At 39.9% G+C, this 20,236-nt stretch overlaps 1 protein-coding gene across 4 annotated transcripts in view; it reads right to left on the bottom strand.

Moving 5' to 3' along the window:
• Window positions 1–12,376: 12,376 nt before the first annotated feature.
• CD226 (CD226 molecule) overlaps window positions 12,377–20,236 on the bottom strand; it is a 67,999-nt gene continuing 60,139 nt past the window's right edge. For 3 of the 4 annotated variants that reach the window (XM_066353300.1, XM_066353301.1, XM_066353299.1), the window contains exons 6-7: window positions 18,118–18,172; window positions 12,377–14,416 (exon numbers count right to left, since the gene is read on the bottom strand). In XM_066353300.1, coding sequence (XP_066209397.1) covers window positions 14,303–14,416; window positions 18,118–18,172 — 169 coding nt within the window. In that variant the 3' untranslated portion in view covers window positions 12,377–14,302. The remainder of the gene's footprint in view (window positions 14,417–18,117; window positions 18,173–20,236) is intronic. The other variant, XM_066353302.1, reaches the window with a different exon arrangement.

Genomic DNA, 20,236 nt, shown 5'->3' with positions numbered 1-20,236 from the left:
AGCGAGCTCAGAGAAACTGAGCGTGTTCTCATCCTAACCTTCAAGTTTTGTTCTGTATGTTAACTAATGGTGCCCAAATTTCGTATACAATAAGAAATTTAGGCCTGGCTCTATTTTGCTTCAATTTTAATTAGTATTGTAATGTTTATCTTGCTGATGTCTTAGAGTTACTATAGGAATCAAAGAGAAGCATGTAAGAGATTGCTTCCGAAATTATAGTACACAGCAAAAACCTGTAATACTATATTTTGTCAGCAGCCAAACTTTAAAACAGGTAGCTACTCACTAGTTATTGTAATCACGATCAAACAGACACGGGGAGTTATAGAAAGGCTAGAAGAGTTATCTGTCTCTAGAAGTGACTGGGCAATGACATTTCTTTGTACAATTGTGTGAGTTAAACAAATAAATCAAAATTTGCTTCTGATGCTCTGCATGTAATAAAATAAAAGGCTAAGATAGGTCTGAACTGAAGCCATAGTGAAAGCTAAAATAAGGAATTTTAGTAACAGTAAGAATAAATTGGAGAGCTCAGTCTTACCCAAGCCACTGATTAAAGAATAACAGTCTCACCATAAGTCCTTCTGAATACCTGGGATCAGGGCTGTAATGAGGACTTTATTGAGTAAGAATCAAGATCATCTTAAGAATGAATTTCCGGATGACGTCAGAGTAATGGCGGGGTAGGAAGCGATACCGATAAATCTCCCCCAAAACTCAACAAGATCTTCAACCAGAAACAGAAAAACCTATCCTTGGAGCCTCCAGATGTTTCGCAATACACCCGAAGGTATGGTTGAGCAAAAAATTGGCTAAATATATAACCAAACCCCGAAGGAAATAGAAAGTAAGAAATGCTCCGCCTTCCTCACTAACCTAAACAGGGCGGCTTTCACTGGGAACTGAGAATATAGAAACTAAGGCAGGAAAAGGGGGTGAATAGATCTAGGCCGCGGCACAAACGGCCGAACCAGGCGGTGGCACGGAGATCCAAGCCGAGGAAAAACTGTTCCTGTGGCAACCCGGGCAATACAAGCTAACACTCGCACCAAACTCAGACAAAGAAAGACAAGTGGGGCAGCCATTTTCCCTGATCCCCTGGTTGGCGCGCGCAGAGAGTGGGCAAGAGATTCCTTCCAAAGCCCCGGGAGTGGGTGCCCCTGTTATCCCACAGAGAGGCAGAGTCAGAGGCCTTTGTGTGGGCTGAAAGCAAAATCTCCGGACTGCCCCAGTACCCTGGGAAAGCCGCACATGGGGAGGGAGCAAGAACTAATTCCAACACTGAAACTTTTCGGTGTGGGTGGGGGTTTCACTCAGAGGGAGAGGTGGTTGGCCTGATATCCTGGTCTGTGCGCACGGAGAGTGAGTGAAAGATTCCTCCAAGTGCCTCGGCATTGTGTGCCTCTGTTATCCCACAGAGGAGCAGAGTCAGGGGCCTTTGCGTGGGCCAAAAGCAGAATCTCAGGTTGCCCCAGCGCCTTGAAAAAGCCGCGCACGGGGACGGAGCGAGAGCCAATTCCAATGCTGGACCTTTTCCGTGCGGGTGGGGGTTTCACTCAGAGTGTGAGACTGCCGGCCTGTTATCCTGGTCTGTGCATGCAGATAGTGAGCGAGAGTTACCTCCAAGCGCCTCGGGAGTGGGCGCCCGCCCGTGTTACCGGACAGAGTGGCAGAGCCAGAGGTCTTTGAGTGGGCAGAAGCCCCGCCTGATTATGCTAGCAGCTCTGACTGACTGAGCCTTACTCAGAGCCCTGTGCTGAGTGGGAATAGAGTGGGGAGTTGCCAGCTCTTTGAGCCTCTTACGATCCAGGCAGAGGCAGCAGCAACCCCATAGCTGGATTATCAGGCTACTAATTGAGGAAGGAAAGACTAGGAGAGAGGCTCCAGGAACACGGACTCTCTCACTGTTGGAGCCTATAAATGCTAATGAGCCTCGACAGCCAACGAGACTGAAGCACAATACATGACATCGCCATAGAGACTTATCAACTGCAAACCTCTACCTGAGCATGCCAAAGGGGCAGAACCCGGGGTACAGAGTCACTGACCAGGAAGAGGGAGAGAAAAGAAAAGCAAGAAGATAACCTCTTAAAATCAAGAATAATCCGCAGACTTTATAACCTATCCCATTTTATTATATTTGTTCGTTTGTTTCTCTTATCTTCATTCTTAATTTTTTTTTTCCTCCTCCAATTTGGTCATTTAACTCTCTGCCGGCCTTACTCTCTCCTCTACTTGAACTACACTACCCATAAGGGTTACATCTCCCATTATCTTTTCTTTCCTCTTCCTTTCTCTCTATGAGGGTTGCACTCCAAAACCTTAACTCTCTCTCTCTCTCTCTCTCCTCTTTTTTCTTTTTTCTTCTTTTAGTGGTTCCCTCTTTTTTTCTCTCTCTCTCTCTTTCTTTTCTCCCTCTATATTAGTTTCTTCCTTTCTCCTTTATGTTTCCTCTCATTCAAGCCTCAATAATGAACAAATTATCTTATCTGGGACTCAAACTTATGTTTGTGGCATTTTGGGGGGATTTTACATCACCTTTTTAACTCACTAGCAGTGCTCCCATCCTTGCCTCTTCATTTTATCTAGTTCTTACTCCACTAAATAAAATAGTAATTTTTTAATTTGTCCCCCCATTTCCTGTTTCCCTCTTATTTCTCTCATCATAACTCTTAGTCAACCAACACCTAAAAGCAAATCATTTTATTCTTGACCCAAATTTTTTCCTTATTTTCTTTTTGTAGGTCCATACCCCCCTTTTTTTTTTCTTTTTTTTTTTCTCCTTTATCACTTTTCCCCAATTCAGGCCCTCCATTACAGGCATTGTTTGTTCTATTTAATACAATATAATTCACAGTTCACCACAAGATTTTCTCAAGAAAGAGGGGAGAGGAGAGGAAAAAAGGAGGGGGGGAATAATTTCCTTTTTTTAATTTTTATTTTATTTTTCTTTATTTCATTATTAATTTTTTTTAAAAAGAACAACTTTTTTCAATTTTTTAGTTTTTAAACATTTTATTCTTTATTAAATCTCACTAATACTATCAACAAAACCACCCTCAGATGCCATTAAGAAAAAGAAAATCGAATATCGTGGATACAAAAGAAAGAGAGGTAACACAGCAAGATGAGGAAAAATGTATGAAGAAAAAATTTAATATATTGGAAACCTTGGAGCTAAATGACAGAGAATTCAAGATATAAATCCTAAAAATCCTTCAAGATATACAAGAAAACACAGAAAGGCAATTTAGGGAGCTCAGAAAACAACTCAATGAACACAAAGAATATATTTCCAAGGAAATTGAAACTATAAAAACAAATCAAACAGAGATGAAAAACTCAATTCACGAGCTGAAAAATGAGGTAACAAGCTTAGCTAATAGAACAGGCCAGATAGCAGAGAGGATTAGTGAAATAGAAGACAAGCAACTTGAGGCACAACAGAGAGAAGAAGAAAGAGACTCAAAAATTTAAAAAAATGAGATAGCCCTACAAGAATTATCTGACTCCATCAAAAAGAATAACATAATAATAATAGGTATATCAGAGGGAGAAGAGAGAGAAAATGGAATGGAGAACATACTCAAACAAATAATAAATGAGAATTTCCCAAGCCTGTGGAAAGAACTAAAGCTTCAAATTCAAGAAGCAAACAGAATTCGAAGTTTTCTTAACCCCAAGAAACCTACTCCAAGGCACATCATAATGAAATGGGCACAAACCAATGGCAAAGAAAAAATTCTCAAGACAGCCAGGGAAAAGAAGAATACAACATATAAAGGAAGGCCCATTACATTATCATCAGATTTCTCAGCAGAAACTCTACAAACTAGAAGAGAGTGGACCCCAATATTTAAAGTCCTGAAAGAGAGGAACTTTCAGCCATGAATACTATACCCATCAAAGCTAGCCTTCAAATATGAAGGAGAAATAAAAACATTCACAGATACAGAAAAGATGAGGGAATTTATCATCAGAAAACCCCCACTCCAGGAATTACTAAAGGGGGTTCTCCAATCAGATACAAAGAACAAAAAAAAACAAAGCCACAAGTAAAAGCTCCAAGAAGAACACAATAAAAACCAAATTTAAACTGTGAAAACAACAAAAAGAAAGGGGGGGAGAAGATGGAGATTAACAGTAGCAAAGGACGATGGAGTGCAAAAGTACTCACAAAATAGTGTGCTACAATGAACAGGGTAGGAACCCTTTTCATTACTTAAAGGTAACCACCATTGAAAAAACCACCACAGAAGCACATGAGATAAAAAAGATAGCAACAGAGGAAAGATGTATGGAATACAACCAAATAAAAACAAAAGATAGAAAAACAAAAGAGAAGGATCAAACAAGACACAAAACTAACAGAAAGCAATATATAAAATGGCAATAGGGAACTCACAAGTGTCAATAATTACACTAAATGTAAATGGATTAAACTCACCAATAAAAAGGCACAGAGTAGCAGAATGGATTTAAAAAAATCCAACTGTATGCTGCCTACAGGAAACTCATCTAAGTAACAAGGATAAAAACAAATTCAAAGTGAAAGGCTAGAAAACAATACTCCAAGCAAATAACATCCAAAAAAAAGCAGGTGCAGCAATACTCATATCCAATAATGCTGACTACAAGACAGCAAAAGTACTCAGAGAAAAAAATGGCCATTTCATAATGGCTAAGGGGACACTGAATCAAGAAGACATAACAATTCTTAATATATATGCACCAAACCAAGGAGCACCAAAATATATAAGACAGCTACTTATTGACCTTAAAACAAAAACTGACAAAAATACAATCATACTTGGAGACCTCAATACACCGTTGACGGCTCTAGATCAGTCATCCAAACAGAGAATCAACAAAGATATAGTGGCCTTAAACAAAACACTAGAGCACCTGGATATGATAAACATCTACAGGACATTTCATCCCAAAGTGACTGAGTATACATTTTTCTCCAGTGTACATGGATCATTCTCAAGAATTGACCATATGTTGGGCCACAAAAACAACATCAGCAAATTCAGAAAAATCTAAATTGTACCAAGCATATTTTCTGATCATAAAGCCTTGAAACTAGAATTCAACTGCAAAAAAGAGGAAAAAAATCCCACAAAAATGTGGAAACTAAACAACATACTTTTTAAAAATGAATGGGTCAAAGAAGAAATAAGTGCAGAGATCAAAAGATATATACAGACAAATGAAAATGACAATATGACATATCAGAATCTATGGGATGCAGCAAAAGCAGTGATAAGAGGGAAGTTCATATCACTTCAGGTCTATATGAACAAACAAGAGAGAGCCCAAGTGAACCACTTAACTTCACACCTTAAGGAACTAGAAAAAGAAGAACAAAGACAACCCAAAACCAGGCGAAGAAAGGAGATAATAAAAACCAGAGCAGAAATAAATGAAATAGAGAACAGAAAAACTATAGAAAAAATTAATAGAACAAGGAGCTGGTTCTTTTTCTCTTTTTTTTTTTTTTTTTTTTTTTTTTTTTCATTTTCTTTTCTGAAGCTGGAAACAGGGAGAGACAGTCAGACAGACTCCCGCATGCGCCCGACCGGGATCCACCCGGCATGCCCACCATGGGGCGACGCTCTGCCCACCAGGGGGCGATGCTCTGCCCATCCTGGGCGTTGCCATGTTGCGACCATCCTGGGCGTCGCCATATTGCGACCAGAGCCACTCTAGCGCCTGGGGCAGAGGCCACAGAGCCATCCCCAGCGCCCGGGCCATCTTTGCTCCAATGGAGCCTGGCTGCGGGAGGGGAAGAGAGAGACAGAGAGGAAGGCGCGGCGGAGGGGTGGAGAAGCAAATGGGCGCTTCTCCTATGTGGGAGCTGGTTCTTTGAAAAGATCAACAAAATTGACAAACCCTTGGCAAGACTTACCAAGGCAAAAAGAGAAAGAATTCATATAAACAAAATCCAAAATGAAACAGGAGAAATCACCATGGACACCGTAGATATACAAAGAATTATTGTAGAATACTATGAAAAACTTTATGCCACTAAATTCAACAACCTAGAAGAAATGGATAAATTCCTAGAACAATACAGCCTTCCTAGACTGAGTCAAGAAGAAATAGAAAGCCTAAACAGACCTATTAGTAGAGAAGAAATAGAAAAAAACATTAAAAACCTCCCCAAATATAAAAGTCCAGGCCCTGACGGTTATACCAGCGAATTTTATCAAACATTCAAAGAAGACTTGGTTCCTATTATACTCAAAGTCTTCCAAAAAATTGAAGAAGAAGCAATACTTCCAAAAACATTTTATGAGGCCAACATAACCCTCATACCAAAACCAGGCAAGGACAGCACAAAAAAAGAAATCTACAGACCAATATCTCTAATGAATACAGATGCTAAAATACTAAACAAAATACTAGCAAATCAAATACAACAACATATTTAAAAAATAATACATCACGATCAAGTGGGATTCATCCCAGAATCTCAAGGATGGTTCAACATACGTAAAACGGTTAACGTAATACACCATATCAACAAAACAAAGAACAAAAACCACATGATCTTATCAATAGACGCAGAAAAGGCTTTCGATAAAATACAACACAATTTTATGTTTAAGACTCTCAACAGAATGGATATAGAAGGAAAATATCTCAACATGATAAAGGCCATATATGATAAACCATCAGCTAACATCATACTAAATGGCACTAAGCTGAAGGCTTTCCCCCTTAAATCAGGAAAAAGACAGGGTTGTCCACTCTCTCCACTCTTATTTAATGTGGCACTAGAGGTTCTAGCCAGAGCAATCAGACAAGAGAAAAAAATAAAAGGCATTCATATAGGAAAAGAAGAAGTAAAGGTATCACTTTTTGCAGATGATATGATCCTATACATTGAAAACCCCAAAGAATCCACAAAAAGACTACTAGAAACAATAAGCCAATACAGTAAGGTCGCAGGATACAAAATTAACATACAGAAGTCAATAGCCTTTCTATATGTCAAAAATGAAACAGTTGAGAACAAACTCAAAAGAATAATCCCCTTCATGATTGCAACAAAAAAATAAAATACTTAGGAATAAACATAACAAAGAATGTAAAGGACTTATATAATGAAAACTATAAACCATTGTTAAGGGAAATCGAAAAGATACAATTAGATGGAAGAATATACCTTGTTCTTGGTTAGGAAGAATAAATATAATCAAGATGGCCATATTACCCAAAGCAATATACAAATTTAATGCAATTCCCATCAAAATTCCAATGACATTTTTTAAAGAAACAGAGCAAAAAATCATCAGATTGATATAGAACTATAAAAACCCCTGAATAGCCAAAGCAATCCTAAAGAAAAAGAATGAAGCTGGGGGCATTACAATACCTGACTTCAAACTCTATTATAGGGCCACGACAATCAAAACAGCATGGTATTGGCAGAAAAATAGACACTCAGATCAATGGAACAGAATAGAAAGTCCAGAAATAAAACCACATATATATAGTCAAATAATTTTTGATAAAGGGGCCAACAACACACAATGGAGAAAAGAAAGCCTCTTCAATAAATGGGGCTGGGAAAAGTGGAAAGCCTCATGCAAAAGAATGAAACTGGACTACAGTCTCTCCCCCTGTACAAAAATTAACTCAAAATGGATCAAAGATCTAAACATAAGACCTGAAACAATTAAGTACATAGAAGAAGACATAGGTACTCAACTCATGGACCTGGGTTTTAAAGAGCATTGTATGAATTTGACTCCAAAGGCAAGAGAAGTGAAGGCAAAAATTAATGAATGGGACTACATCAGACTAAGAAGTTTTTGCTCAGCAAGAGAAACTGATAACAAAATAAACAGAAAGCCAACTAAATGGGAAATGATATTTTCAAACAACAGCTCAGATAAGGGCCTAATATCCAAAATATACAAAGAACTCATAAAACTCAACAACAAACAAACAAACAATCCAATAAAAAAATGGGAAGAGGACATGAACAGACACTTCTCCCAGGAAGAAAAACAAATGGCCAACAGATATATGAAAAGATGCTCATCTTCTTTAGTTATTAGAGAAATGCAAATCAAAACTGCAATGAGATACCACCTCACACCTGTTAGATTAGCTATTATTAATAAGACAGGTAATAGCAAATGTTGGAGAGGCTGTGGAGTAAAAGGAACCCTCATTCACTGTTGGTGGGAATGTAAAGTAGTACAACCATTATGGAAGAAAGTATGGGGGTTCCTCAAAAAACTGAAAATAGAACTACCTTATGACCCAGCAATCCCTCTACTGGGTATATACCCCCAAAACTCAGAAACATTGATATGTAAAGACACATGTTCATTGCAGCATTGTTCACAGTGGCCAGGACATGGAAACAACCAAAAAGCCCGTCAATAGATGACTGGATAAAGAAGATGTGGCACATATACACTATGGAATATTACTCAGCCCTAACAAATGATGACATCGGATCATTTACAGCAAAATAGTGGGATCTTGATAACATTATACGAAGTGAAATAAGTAAATCAGAAAAAAACAGGAACTGCATTATTCCATACGTAGGTGGGACATAAACTTGAAACTAAGAGACATTGATAAGAGTGTGGTGGTTACGGGGGGGGGGAAGGGAGAGGGAAAGGGGGAGGGGGAGGGGCACAAAGAAAACTAGATAGAAGGTGACAGAGGACAATCTGACTTTGGGTGATGGGTATGCAACATAATTGAACGACAAGATAACCTGGACTTGTTATCTTTGAATATATGTATCCTGATTTATTGATGTCGCCCCATTAATAAAATAAAATTATTAAAAAAAAAAAGAAAAAAAAGAATGAATTTCCAGGAAAATACAAAGATCAGTGGAGATTATTTAAATTTTGGAGAGTGAAAAAGAAAACGTTATCAGAGATTCTCCAGTTTTATGTTTTTGCAAAAATGGTTCAGCGTTGCTCTTTGGGGATGGGAGGGGTATTGCTTGGTATTTTTAAACTTCACGAGAATTTAGTCCAGGAAGGGCTTTTGCCCATTTGGCCACGTGTAGAAGGTTGGCACAGCCTACCCATTGCTTTCTTCCTTTAATAAGGTCTGTTTCCATAGGTCAAATGGCACTTAGCATAATTTTGTGGCATCTTCACTATCAGTTTCCCACTGGACAAAGGTCAGCTTCTTTCACAAGGAATTTCACAGGCAGTGTGACAAAAGTGATATAAAGATGTGTCTGTCTACACATAAGTTGAAATTTTTAAAATCAATAAACGAGTAAAGTTGAAATCTAGAAAAACAAGCAATATATCTGTTATTTGGGAGAATTGGTGAATTCTAACACCCAAATCTAACCTCAATAGGGTCATTAAACAATAACTGCTGGCCATAATTCCATGTATACTAACAAAAACTGTTGACATAAATGCTAACTTGTATTTATTGATTCAGTGTTTTATTCAAAAATAGTGCTGGTTTTTTGTGGACACATCTGTTTGGATGAAGTCCTAAACAGACATACAAAGTCTTGCCCTTTAGAAAACCACTCTAGCGGGGGACACTTAGCAGCAGCAGCCACGGGGGGGGGGGGGGGGTGCCACATTGCACCTGTGAATTGGAAAGAATGTATACCTTGTCTGCTCCTGTGGCAGCTGGAGGGGCAGGGACCTGCTCACCAGTACCTGTAAGGGGCACTGACCCTGGACCAGGTGAGGCGAATGAGGAGTGGGTTCAGCTGTCATGGGCTCAGTTCTGATCGATGGGCCGTGGAGTCATGCAGCGCGGCTCGCAGCCACTGTCCCAGCCAGAGGGTCGGAGCGCAGAGCGGTAGCTATGCTTCCTCCCATCGTCCTCCCGTTTGCCAAGCTTATCCATCACCGACCTGGACTTGAGAAGCGCAGCTCACACCAGCCTCCAGTTGTGTAAAACCAAGACTGCCAACTCTTACAGCCATAAACCCAAATGTAACAGGCTTCCTATTGGCCCTTGTTCTGGGCACCAGTTAAACTCTTGCAGCCTGGAACCTCACTCCTATCCTTCTGTACGTGGATGTTTTCAAGAATTGATTCCCAGTTTCTTGCTTCTCTCTCTCTTTTTTTTCTGGATAAAAGGAGGCATCCGACAACAGTGGTGCAGAAAGAACCACAGGCATTGGGCCCACGTCGAGTAGCTTCTCCAGGGCGATGAGACAGTCAGAACGTCTGACGCATCGGGGGCTCCTCGGAGATCTTTTAGACCACTGGGGAAGAGTTTGACATAAAAGTATGGCAGATACAAAAACAGTAAACCAAAAAAGACACACTATTTGCTCTGGGTGGGGAAAAAAAAGTTATGTAGGAAGAAAAGCAATTGTTTTTAGCATGTGATTCCACTGAGAGTGTTGACAAAGTCATAACATAATAAACACCAAATATTGAAATAATCATGTTTAATACAAATATTTTGGAAGGATAGGCACATGAGAAAGGTGAGGATTTTTGTTTTTTGTTTGTTTTTTGGTTTTGTTTTGTTTTAGGAATAAGACATCAATAAATAAAGAAAGTCTAAAATTGAAAAAAAAAATCTGGTAGTGATATACGCGCACAGTATTCAGAAAAGCAGAGAGAGAAATAAAATAATCAGAGAGAGGAAGTGAAACTTGTTGTCTCAACAGAGGGAAAACAGGAAGGGAAGGGATGATTTTTGGCAGAAAACCCTGTGCGGCACTTTGACTCTGAACTGTGAGCCCTTAAAAAGTGCACCGGATGCGGCACGAAGGTAGGTGATGACGTGCACGTGGCATGAGTTCTTTCTGCATTTGACTCTTCATGTTAACATTATTCTGTAGACATGCTTGCCTAGGGCTAATGAACGTAATAAGTGTAGAGTCCTGCATTTTACCCATTCAAACAGCACAATACAGCACGTCTACTAGGCAAATGTTTGCATGCCAAACCCGAAAGCCTGAAGTTACATATGAATCTAGAAAAAATGTTCTAAAACAGGGTCACTATATAACATTGCTCAAACAGGGACAACAGGCCATGAATGGGATGATTCCAAAAATTTGTCACCCATGACCCCAATTTAGATCTTTTCTTACACCTTTACAACGTAGTTCATGCTTTAAACCTGGACATATAAAATATGTAAATCAACCATGAAGATGTATGAAATTTCCTTAGAAAGCACGGCAGTGATTCCAGAAGTCACAGTTCTGCCTGTGACTATCACTAGCAATAGACAAGGTCTTTTAAAAACTTTTTATTGTTCAGATAAACGTATGGAAAGCTGAGAGATATGCTTAGAGCAATTCCAATAAACAAAGCAATGAAAAAAATAGACTAATTTGTGTGCAAGCATGAATGTGAAGGTCAGCACTTTCTAGACACTCCATTCTAAAACTGGCCAAACTAATGATGATAAAATAATGGTGTTACATATTTATGTCATTTTATATTTTTCCAAGATATTTACTTATCACTGTTGTGGAAAGAAGCAAAACTTTGTGTTCACAATTTAGCATCCCCACCTGAACTTTGTAAGCACCTTAATTCTGCAGTACCTTCAATCTTGCTGAAATTTCATTCAAGCAGCACAAGAATACAGCACAAACCAAGGAGACATCGGTTGATTACAGTGATTCGTAATTACACGGTGGACTCCCCCAACTTGGAATATTACTGCAATGCAGCTGTAGTTTTTTCTTTAATACAGTGCTAGATAAACCAACAGAACTAAACCAGCTAAAAATAATCTCATTTTACTTTATCTTGTAAGTTAATATATGTTAAATGCATATGTATTTTAGTAATAAACTGAATTACATTCTCTGAATTTGAATAGTTATTAACTCACACTGATAGCCTCATCTACCTGCCTCCCACCCATGCATGATTATAAGGTAAAGAAATTTCTGTTCTATTTCCCCAGCATCTACACAGACCTTTAAATGATGTTTCAAGGTCACTTTGATGATAATGTCATCAACACCTAGTCACAGGAGGTTAATTACATGCAGCCTTTCCCTGACAAAACTATGTGTTCTATAATGACATTTAAACAAACTTACCTAACTTGTCTTCGAACAGCAGTTCCCTTTAATCGGTTACTTTAATGTAAATATTAAACAAGTGGCAGCTAAAGGAAACAGATTTTAATTTAATGTATTACTTATCAGTATAAATTATATAATGAAAAAAAAAAGAATCTTAGGGAGCAGCTTGCTTCCCAAGTAGCACCTTGCAAAAAAACATTTAAAACATAATTTAATTCAATTCTGACCTTTTATTCTGTGCCTCTGTTTCTATCTCTTTCATTAGTAACAATCAGAATAGCAAGTTCAGTACAACAGATTGTGGGGGAGGTTATACACACACACACACACACACACACACACACACACACACACACACATATATATATATATATTATGTACATTATATAAGGTAGAATTTCAAATCTCTAGAACATTGGGTATAATATTAAAGAGACTACATAAATATTTGAGAAATGAGTGATCATTATATGTGGTAACGATCACTATGGTTTCGAGGTGACCACAAGCATTATTTAGTTTCTTATTTTTCATTGATTCCTCCATCTAGAATTTGGACACTGGCAGGCATGGTGCCTATTGGCTCTATAGTGATGTCAGTAGTGCGTCTTTGGTCAGACTGCAAAGCAGGACAAGTCTCTCTCCATTATCTTCCCATCTTCTGATCCTTTTCCCTTCTTCCTGATACCTTCCCATGCTCTCCCCTCTTATTTTTCTATGTCACCACCCTATACCACCACTTCCAACAGTCACTCTTTCTCTCATATTCAGATTTCACACGATTATTCTTTAAAAACCTAATAATGTCTAGGTACCTGCCCCTTTGGAGAAAATGTATATATTAAGCATAATTCTAAAAAAGTAGAAAAAATTCAGTGTTAAAAAACATTAAGTATTACTGGGCCATCCACTACACTTGCTCATAAGGTTAGGCCAAGGAGTGTGGCCAGAATTCTATGCAGACTCAGAGATAAGTTTATTTGAGAACAAAACGGGAAGAGATTTTCCTATCACATGTATCTTCCTCTTTACCATGGATTTATTTATTCTATTGTCAAAGACTCTTCTGAACTGTGCTGACACAGCCGACTCTAAAGTGGGCAGGAGGAGTGCTCGCCGAGACCCCCTTGCGTGTGCTCTTTTTAGATGGTCAACAAGAGCTGTCTTGGAATGCGACTGCAGGCCACACTAGCTGCTGGCCAGCCAGGGCCTGGTCTCCTCTTCCTTCTCTTAAGAACTTTCTGAATTTCATGGTACTGTGTTTTGGCTTCACTCCTTGCTCCAGAGGTGAACAGTTAATGACTGAAGCCATTGCATCCTTTCTGGCCATGATAATATGTAGTCATTTAATGAGAGCAAATAACCAAATTCGTTTGCTCTATTATGTAACTAAAATCCCTACCATAGGGAAACAAGGATGATGAGTTGCCCAGGGTTGTTGGCCGCCATCTTGGAAACACAAGGGGAAGGCTTGAACAAGACTGGGGCTGCCACCATTGAGTGGCTCCAACACCGTGGAAGGGAACCGCCAAACTGCAGATTTTGTTGTGCCCATAATAGTTTATGCCTGAACTTCATTTTAGACATGACAATTAAGCCCTGGTCAGTCAAGTCTGCCCAGGTCAGAAGTTTGACTTCTCTGAATTTCTCTGTTAGGTGAGTCAGTACGTTGCCTTATGTATATAAGCTAATTAGAGTCAGGTTTGCTGAGACAGTTCTGTTAAGAATGTTCTCTGGGTAGCAGGGGTCAGAAACCCAGGGTGGACAGGAGCAGGCTGGCCCGACAGCTCCACTTCTATGGCCGCCAGCCGTCACTGTGCACAGCAGTGGGGAAGGGGGAGGGCAGGACTGAGGGGGACCTCTGTGCCCCTGGACACAGCCCTAGGGCAGATGAAATCAGAGGAGATTTGCAATGTCTTCCAGGCCGTCAAGAGTCTGCCCCTTCAAGTAAGGGGATGAGACCCCTGGGCAGAATTGCCTTTAATATTTTGTAATGTTGTTTTGTTAATGTATCCAAAAGTATGTATATATCTTATATAAACTGTTTTAGGAACTAGTACATAGGCTTCTGCTACTTACTAGGTGGAGATTTTATACGTAAATGTGACCCTGATAGTCCTTTTTCCAATGTTTCATTGGGGAATTAAATAGTGTGATGTTTGGGTTGGAAAAAGTAAAATAAAATACATTCAGTCAGCTGGTACCCAGGGTGGACACTGAGTAGTCGGGAGAAAGTGCGCAGACCCGTGTGCGTGACAGTCACCGTTGGTTTGCTCAGGCTCTGGTCTTCGGTCTGCGAGAGAAGGCTGGGTAGTTGACGTAAACGTCCTCCCCTGAGTCTTCTGACACTTGATTGACAGAGTGAGGACTCCGGTAGTTGTTGGATGCCTAGAAAGGCAGGCACAGAGGGTGTCAATAATTCACCACCTTTCAGCAGCTAAAGAAGACACCCAAAACAAGTATCTCCTCAATTCAACAATGTCGGTCAAGTTTCTATTACCATTAATTGCATAAAGCATCCTTCTTTTTTTTTTTTTTTGTTTTTTTTTTTTTGTATTTTTCTGAAGCTGGAAACGGAGAGACAGTCAGACAGACTCCCGCATGCGCCCGACCGGGATCCACCCAGCACGCCCACCAGGGGCGATGCTCTGCCCACCAGGGGGCGATGCTCTGCCCCTCCGGGGCATTGCTCTGCCGTGACCAGAGCCACTCTAGCGCCTGGGGCAGAGGCCAAGGAGCCATCCCCAGCGCCCAGCCATCTTTGCTCCAATGGAGCCTTGGTTGTGGGAGGGGAAGAGAGAGACAGAGAGGAAGGAGGGGGGGTGGAGAAGCAAATGGGCGCTTCTCCTATGTGCCCTGGCTGGGAATCAAACCTGGGTCCCCCACATGCCAGGCCGACGCTCTACCGCTGAGCCATCCGGCCAGGGCTAAAGCATCCTTCTTGATCACACTGAACTCCTGTGAAAAACCATACCCTTGACTTGCAGGACTCCAAAGGAGACACAGTAGAAGCCTCGTCTGCATCTCCATCTGCTACGCTGGGTTTGTGGACTACCTGCTCAGAGGCACAACTCCCTTTCCCAATGTCAGGCTATTTTTTTTTTTCTTCTTTTCCAAGTGAGAGTAGGGGAGATAGAGAGATAGATTCCCACACATGCCCTGACCGGCAACCCCATCTAGGGCCCATGCTCTACCCATCTGGGGCCATGCTCACAACTGAGTTATTTTTAGTGCTAGAGGTGCAGAGCCATCTTCAGCACCCAGGGCCAGTGTGCGCAAATCAATCAAGCCATGGTTGCAGGAGAGGGAGAGAGAGAATGGGGAGGCAGAGGGGTGGAGAAGCAGATTGCCACTTCTCCTGTGTGCCCTGACCAGGAATCAAACCCAGGACATCCACATGCTGGGCCAATGCTCTACCACTGAGCCAACTGGCCAAGGCCAATGTCAGGCTATTTTGATGAGACCAATTATTCTCATTATTCTGTATATGGAAAGCCTAGTTTGGTATTTTGCCATAGTGAACACCCACTAATTTCTGTTAAATAAATGTCATCAGAGACAATACGCTTAAGCACATAATGCCTGTGTTTAAAAACAAGCAACTGAACACAATAAAAGAGATACCAACATAGAGATGCTCACCTGAAACCTATATACTCTGGTCGATATGACCCCATGGAATTTAATTTCAAAAAAAGAAAAAGAAACTAACATAAACTGATATTCACTTTCAAAGTACCATATTTCCCCATGTATAAGATGCACCTTAATTTGGGGGACTAAAATTTGGGGAAAAAATGTATTACATAAAGTTATTGAACTCAAGTTTTATTCATTATAAAATTCATACAACTCCTCATTACTGTCAACACTCCCATCCATTAGCTTGTCTTCATCAGACACATCTGATGACGAATCACTGTCTTCAACAATGAGCTCAAAAACAAGCGTGAAAAAGCAGGAAATGCAAGTAAAAAATCTACAACCACTGTATAAGACACACCCAGTATTTAAACCCCAAAATTTTTGAAAAAGGGTATGTCTTATACATGGGGAAATACAGTAATGTTATGTTATCATTAGAGTGCTGTTGATATTTGAAAGGAGAAAGCAAAAGGAAAGTTCAAGTGTTGTTGTTACTTACAGAGCCTATCCAAAAGAAAAGAAGTCTAAGTTCTTTATCTTAATATCAACTTAAAATCTAACTTTTTTTTTTTTTTTCATTTTTCCGAAGCTGGAAACGGGGAGGCAGTCAGACTCCCGCATGCGCCCGACCGGGATCCACCCGGCATGCCCACCAGGGGGCGATGTTCTGCCCCTCTGGGGCGTCGCTCTGTTGCATCCAGAGCCACTCTAGAGCCTGAGGCAGAGGCCACAGAGCCATCCCCAACGCCCGGGCCATCTTTGCTCCAATGGAGCCTCTGCTGCGGGAGGGGAAGAGAGAAACAGAGAGGAAGGAAAGGGGGAGGATGGAGAAGCAGATGGGCGCTTCTCCTGTGTGCCCTGGCTGGGAGTCAAACCCAGGACTCCTGCACACCAGGCCGACACTCTACCGCTGAGCCAACCGGCCAGGGCCAAAATCTAACTTTCTAATCATCATTCAAACTAACATTATTCTATAAACGCCTGAAAAAGTTCACTACCTAATGTAGGAAGTTGCAAAGCTCCTTTCCTCCTATGAAACTCACAGCAACAAATTCAGCTTTGGGCTGGCCCGTGTGGACACAGCTGTGGACAAAATGAATCCAAACATCATAGAAGACAGAGCTGACCACTTCAGTTGGTACAGGGAGAGCAGGCAAAACAGGGTGGGGCTTCTTGAGTCCTCACAGTTGGCGCCAAAAAAGAAACCAGGCATTTGAGTCGGAAAACAAAGTTTAATTTTGCAAAAGAGTAATTACTTAATCATAGAAAATTAAAGATAAACTGATCATTGATAATGATGTCTGAAGCACACATACCGAATTGTCAAGAATGTTATAGTAGTTGGAGTTTTGGCCAGGGAGAATTTAATGATAAATAATTAGGTTGAAGAGAAATTGATGTAATTGTAGATAAGACTTGGGGAAGTGTTTTATTGTAAAATCTCCTAAACAGAATAATATATGCGAAAGAGAATATTTGACCTGTTGTGGAGACAGTGAGTATGAAGGTGAGCACTCCTCTTATCTGCAAATGTAAATGAAATTTTCTGCTTTTTCCAGCGAATAAGTGGAGGCAGGATCAAGGCAGGATGCGGAGGAGAAGGTCACAGTTCATCAGGCACCTGCAGCCCCTCTGAAAGCTCTTCAGCTTTACAGTCTGAGCATCCGTTAATTAATAAATGAATCAAAGGTAATAGTGATAGTGAATATCATGTATTGTGTCCTTGCTTCTTACATGCTTGGCATGTTTGGGTCTTTTATATACTTTAATTTTATTTAACCCTCATAATAACCTTATGGTATAAAAAGTTTTATTAGGTCCTGTATTGGGTCAGATAGTGTCCCCCAAATATATGTCCTTCCCAGACCTTCATGATGTGACCTTATGTGGGAGTAGGGTTGTTGTACACACATACACACACACACACACACACACAGCAGGAGGCCACATGAAGACAGAGGCAGAGACAGGAGAGTGGCGGGGCTACAAGCCAAGGAATGCCAGCGTCGCTAGATGCTGGCAGAAGCTCAGAGAGCAGCATGGAACAAATCCACATCCCAAGAAGGAACTGATTCTGCGGAGACCTGGATTTTGGACTTCAATCCTCTAGAACCATGAGAGAATAGATCTCTGTTGTTTTAAATTACCCATTTTATGGGAACTTTTATCATGGCCTCCCTAGAAAACAAATACAGATTTGGGTCACATGCTGTGTTGATTATTTTTATGCTGGTGTAACTGCTCTATTATTTATATTTAATGGAAAATGAGTGGTTTCAAAAGGCATTGATAACTGGAGAATCGTTCAGAAAATAACCATTTCATCAAATTGCACAGCTCGACTGTTGAAAGAATAAAAAAGATTGGTAATTGCCAAATGCACTGAGTTTACCAAACATTTATTATACACAGTGGAGGGGTATGACAACTCTAAGAAAGCATACCTTATTCTGTGTGTCCTCAGGCTTCTTAAAGTGGACTCTTTTCGGTCTCCTCCTTCTAGAAATACATATTCAATAGAGGTACTAAGAATTACACTCCAAATTAATGCTATTTCAGATCCTCTATATACCTTACCTGGACCCCAACTCACATGCCCTTGCTAACTACATTGAAGAAGTTACCCACATGAGACATACTTACCCAAAATTCCATAGGCCTAAATTTGTTCACTTTCTCTCCCTTTTGCAATGTGCTCACAGATGGTAGAGGCAGCTCAGTGGCTATCAAGCCAGTGTGCGTTAGTCATTCATCTCAGTGAGTTTGCTGAAGAATTGGTCATCATGGGTTATTTACATGAAGGGCATGCAGCCTTCTCCAAATAATTTCAGACTTGGAGATTTCCCTCGATTAAAACTTCCTTTTAAATGCCAACAGAATAACTTCTTGGATGACAATGACAATATAATCTATCTTGATAAAATCTTCTGGATGTTTTAGCAAGCCACCTGTATGGGTTATTTTATTTAATTTTCATTTTAAAAAGAAGACCTCTCTGTTTAGCAGATTGGGGTACTGAGGCAGAGAGAAGAAGAGTAACTGTTCGTAAATCATGTGGTTGTCAGCATTGGTATCGCATTGGGGCCCACAACCCTCCTGCTTGATACCAGGTGCTCCTGCTCCGGGGCCACGCTGTGGCAGACAAAGGGGCAATCTACCATGCTATTCAATAAACTCTCTAGGTTTCAGTTAAATGAACAAAAACCTAACTTCAGGAGAAATCATGGAAAAGAAAATACAAGAGAAGAAAAAAATAAAGCTACGGTAATTGGATACAATAGATCAGAGAGCTACATCTAAGAGTGAGGAATAGTTTCATGGGGAGAGGGGGATTTCTCTTTTCATCTCCCTAAAGAAAAGATTCTTATTGAACAACCAAGGAGATTGGTCAGATGCAAAAATGTAGTTGTTTATTAAGATGAGCTTATAGTTCCTTCACGGAAATTTTGAAAACCAGGCAAGAGAGTTTCTCTCCAAGGAAAGGCCATTTGGATGGTGGATGACCCTCACGGTACCTTTTGGTTGCTATGAAATCCTCTATGATCTCAACATAATCATTCTATGTGCTTTCATTTACTTATTTACATATTATTGAAACAACTAATATTTACTTATTTTATGTGTAAGCTTACTAAGCACAAACCATGTTCCTAGGTGTTTTATAGAAATTATTTACTGTTCAAAATAAATCTATGATATAGGTATTATTATCTGCTGTTTTACAAATGAGGAAACAGACACAGATCTATGACCTTTAATATTATTATTTTTGTTAAATCACGGGTTAGAAGATTTGTTATGTCATAACATAGAATTAAGTTTTCCAAATAGGTCCAAAGATGTGTGTGTGTGTGTGTGTGTGTGTGTGTGTGTGTGTGTGTGTGTGTATACATATATATATATACACATATTTTTTTTACATAAACCTAGAGTATACAACGTGATGAAGAAAAGAGAGCATGAAGCTTAGAGGCAGATGATCTGTGTTGATCTTGTGCTCTGCAATTTACTCCTTATTCACATCTCTAAAGTTCAGGCCTCTCGTCTATCCAACAGAGACAGCAAATATAAAGTCTACCGGAAAGTTCTGTTCGTTTCTATCACAACAAGTTTCGACACGTAAGCACATGTTTATTTGGCGCATGTGTGACTCTCTATTTTTATCACTTAATGTATACATACTGACGTAGCAAATTAACTAAAACAAAGTTGATTCACGTTAGTCTTATGTGTGAAGCCATAGTGTACCCATGGCTACTGATAAAGTTCATTTACGCCACTGTAATTTTTACGAATTTCAACAAGGAAGAAATGCTACAGAAGCATGTCTGTCGCATCCACCATATTCCCCAGACTTAGCACCCTCCGACTATCACTTGTTTTTGTCCTTAGAAAATTTTTTGAAGGGCAAAAAATTCAAAAACGAAGGAGATATCAAACAAGCACTGGTTCAATTTTTCGCATCAAAAGATATAACATTTTTCAAAAATGGGATATACAAATTGCCCTCACGCTGGCAAGAAATCATTAATAATAATGGCAATCATATTATTTAACAAAGTT

This window comes from Saccopteryx leptura, chromosome 11 (genome assembly GCF_036850995.1).
Source record: "Saccopteryx leptura isolate mSacLep1 chromosome 11, mSacLep1_pri_phased_curated, whole genome shotgun sequence".
NCBI classification, from domain to species: Eukaryota; Metazoa; Chordata; class Mammalia; order Chiroptera; family Emballonuridae; genus Saccopteryx; species Saccopteryx leptura.
Note: the sequence above shows the minus strand (reverse complement) of the source record. Positions and strands in the feature narration are given on the sequence as shown.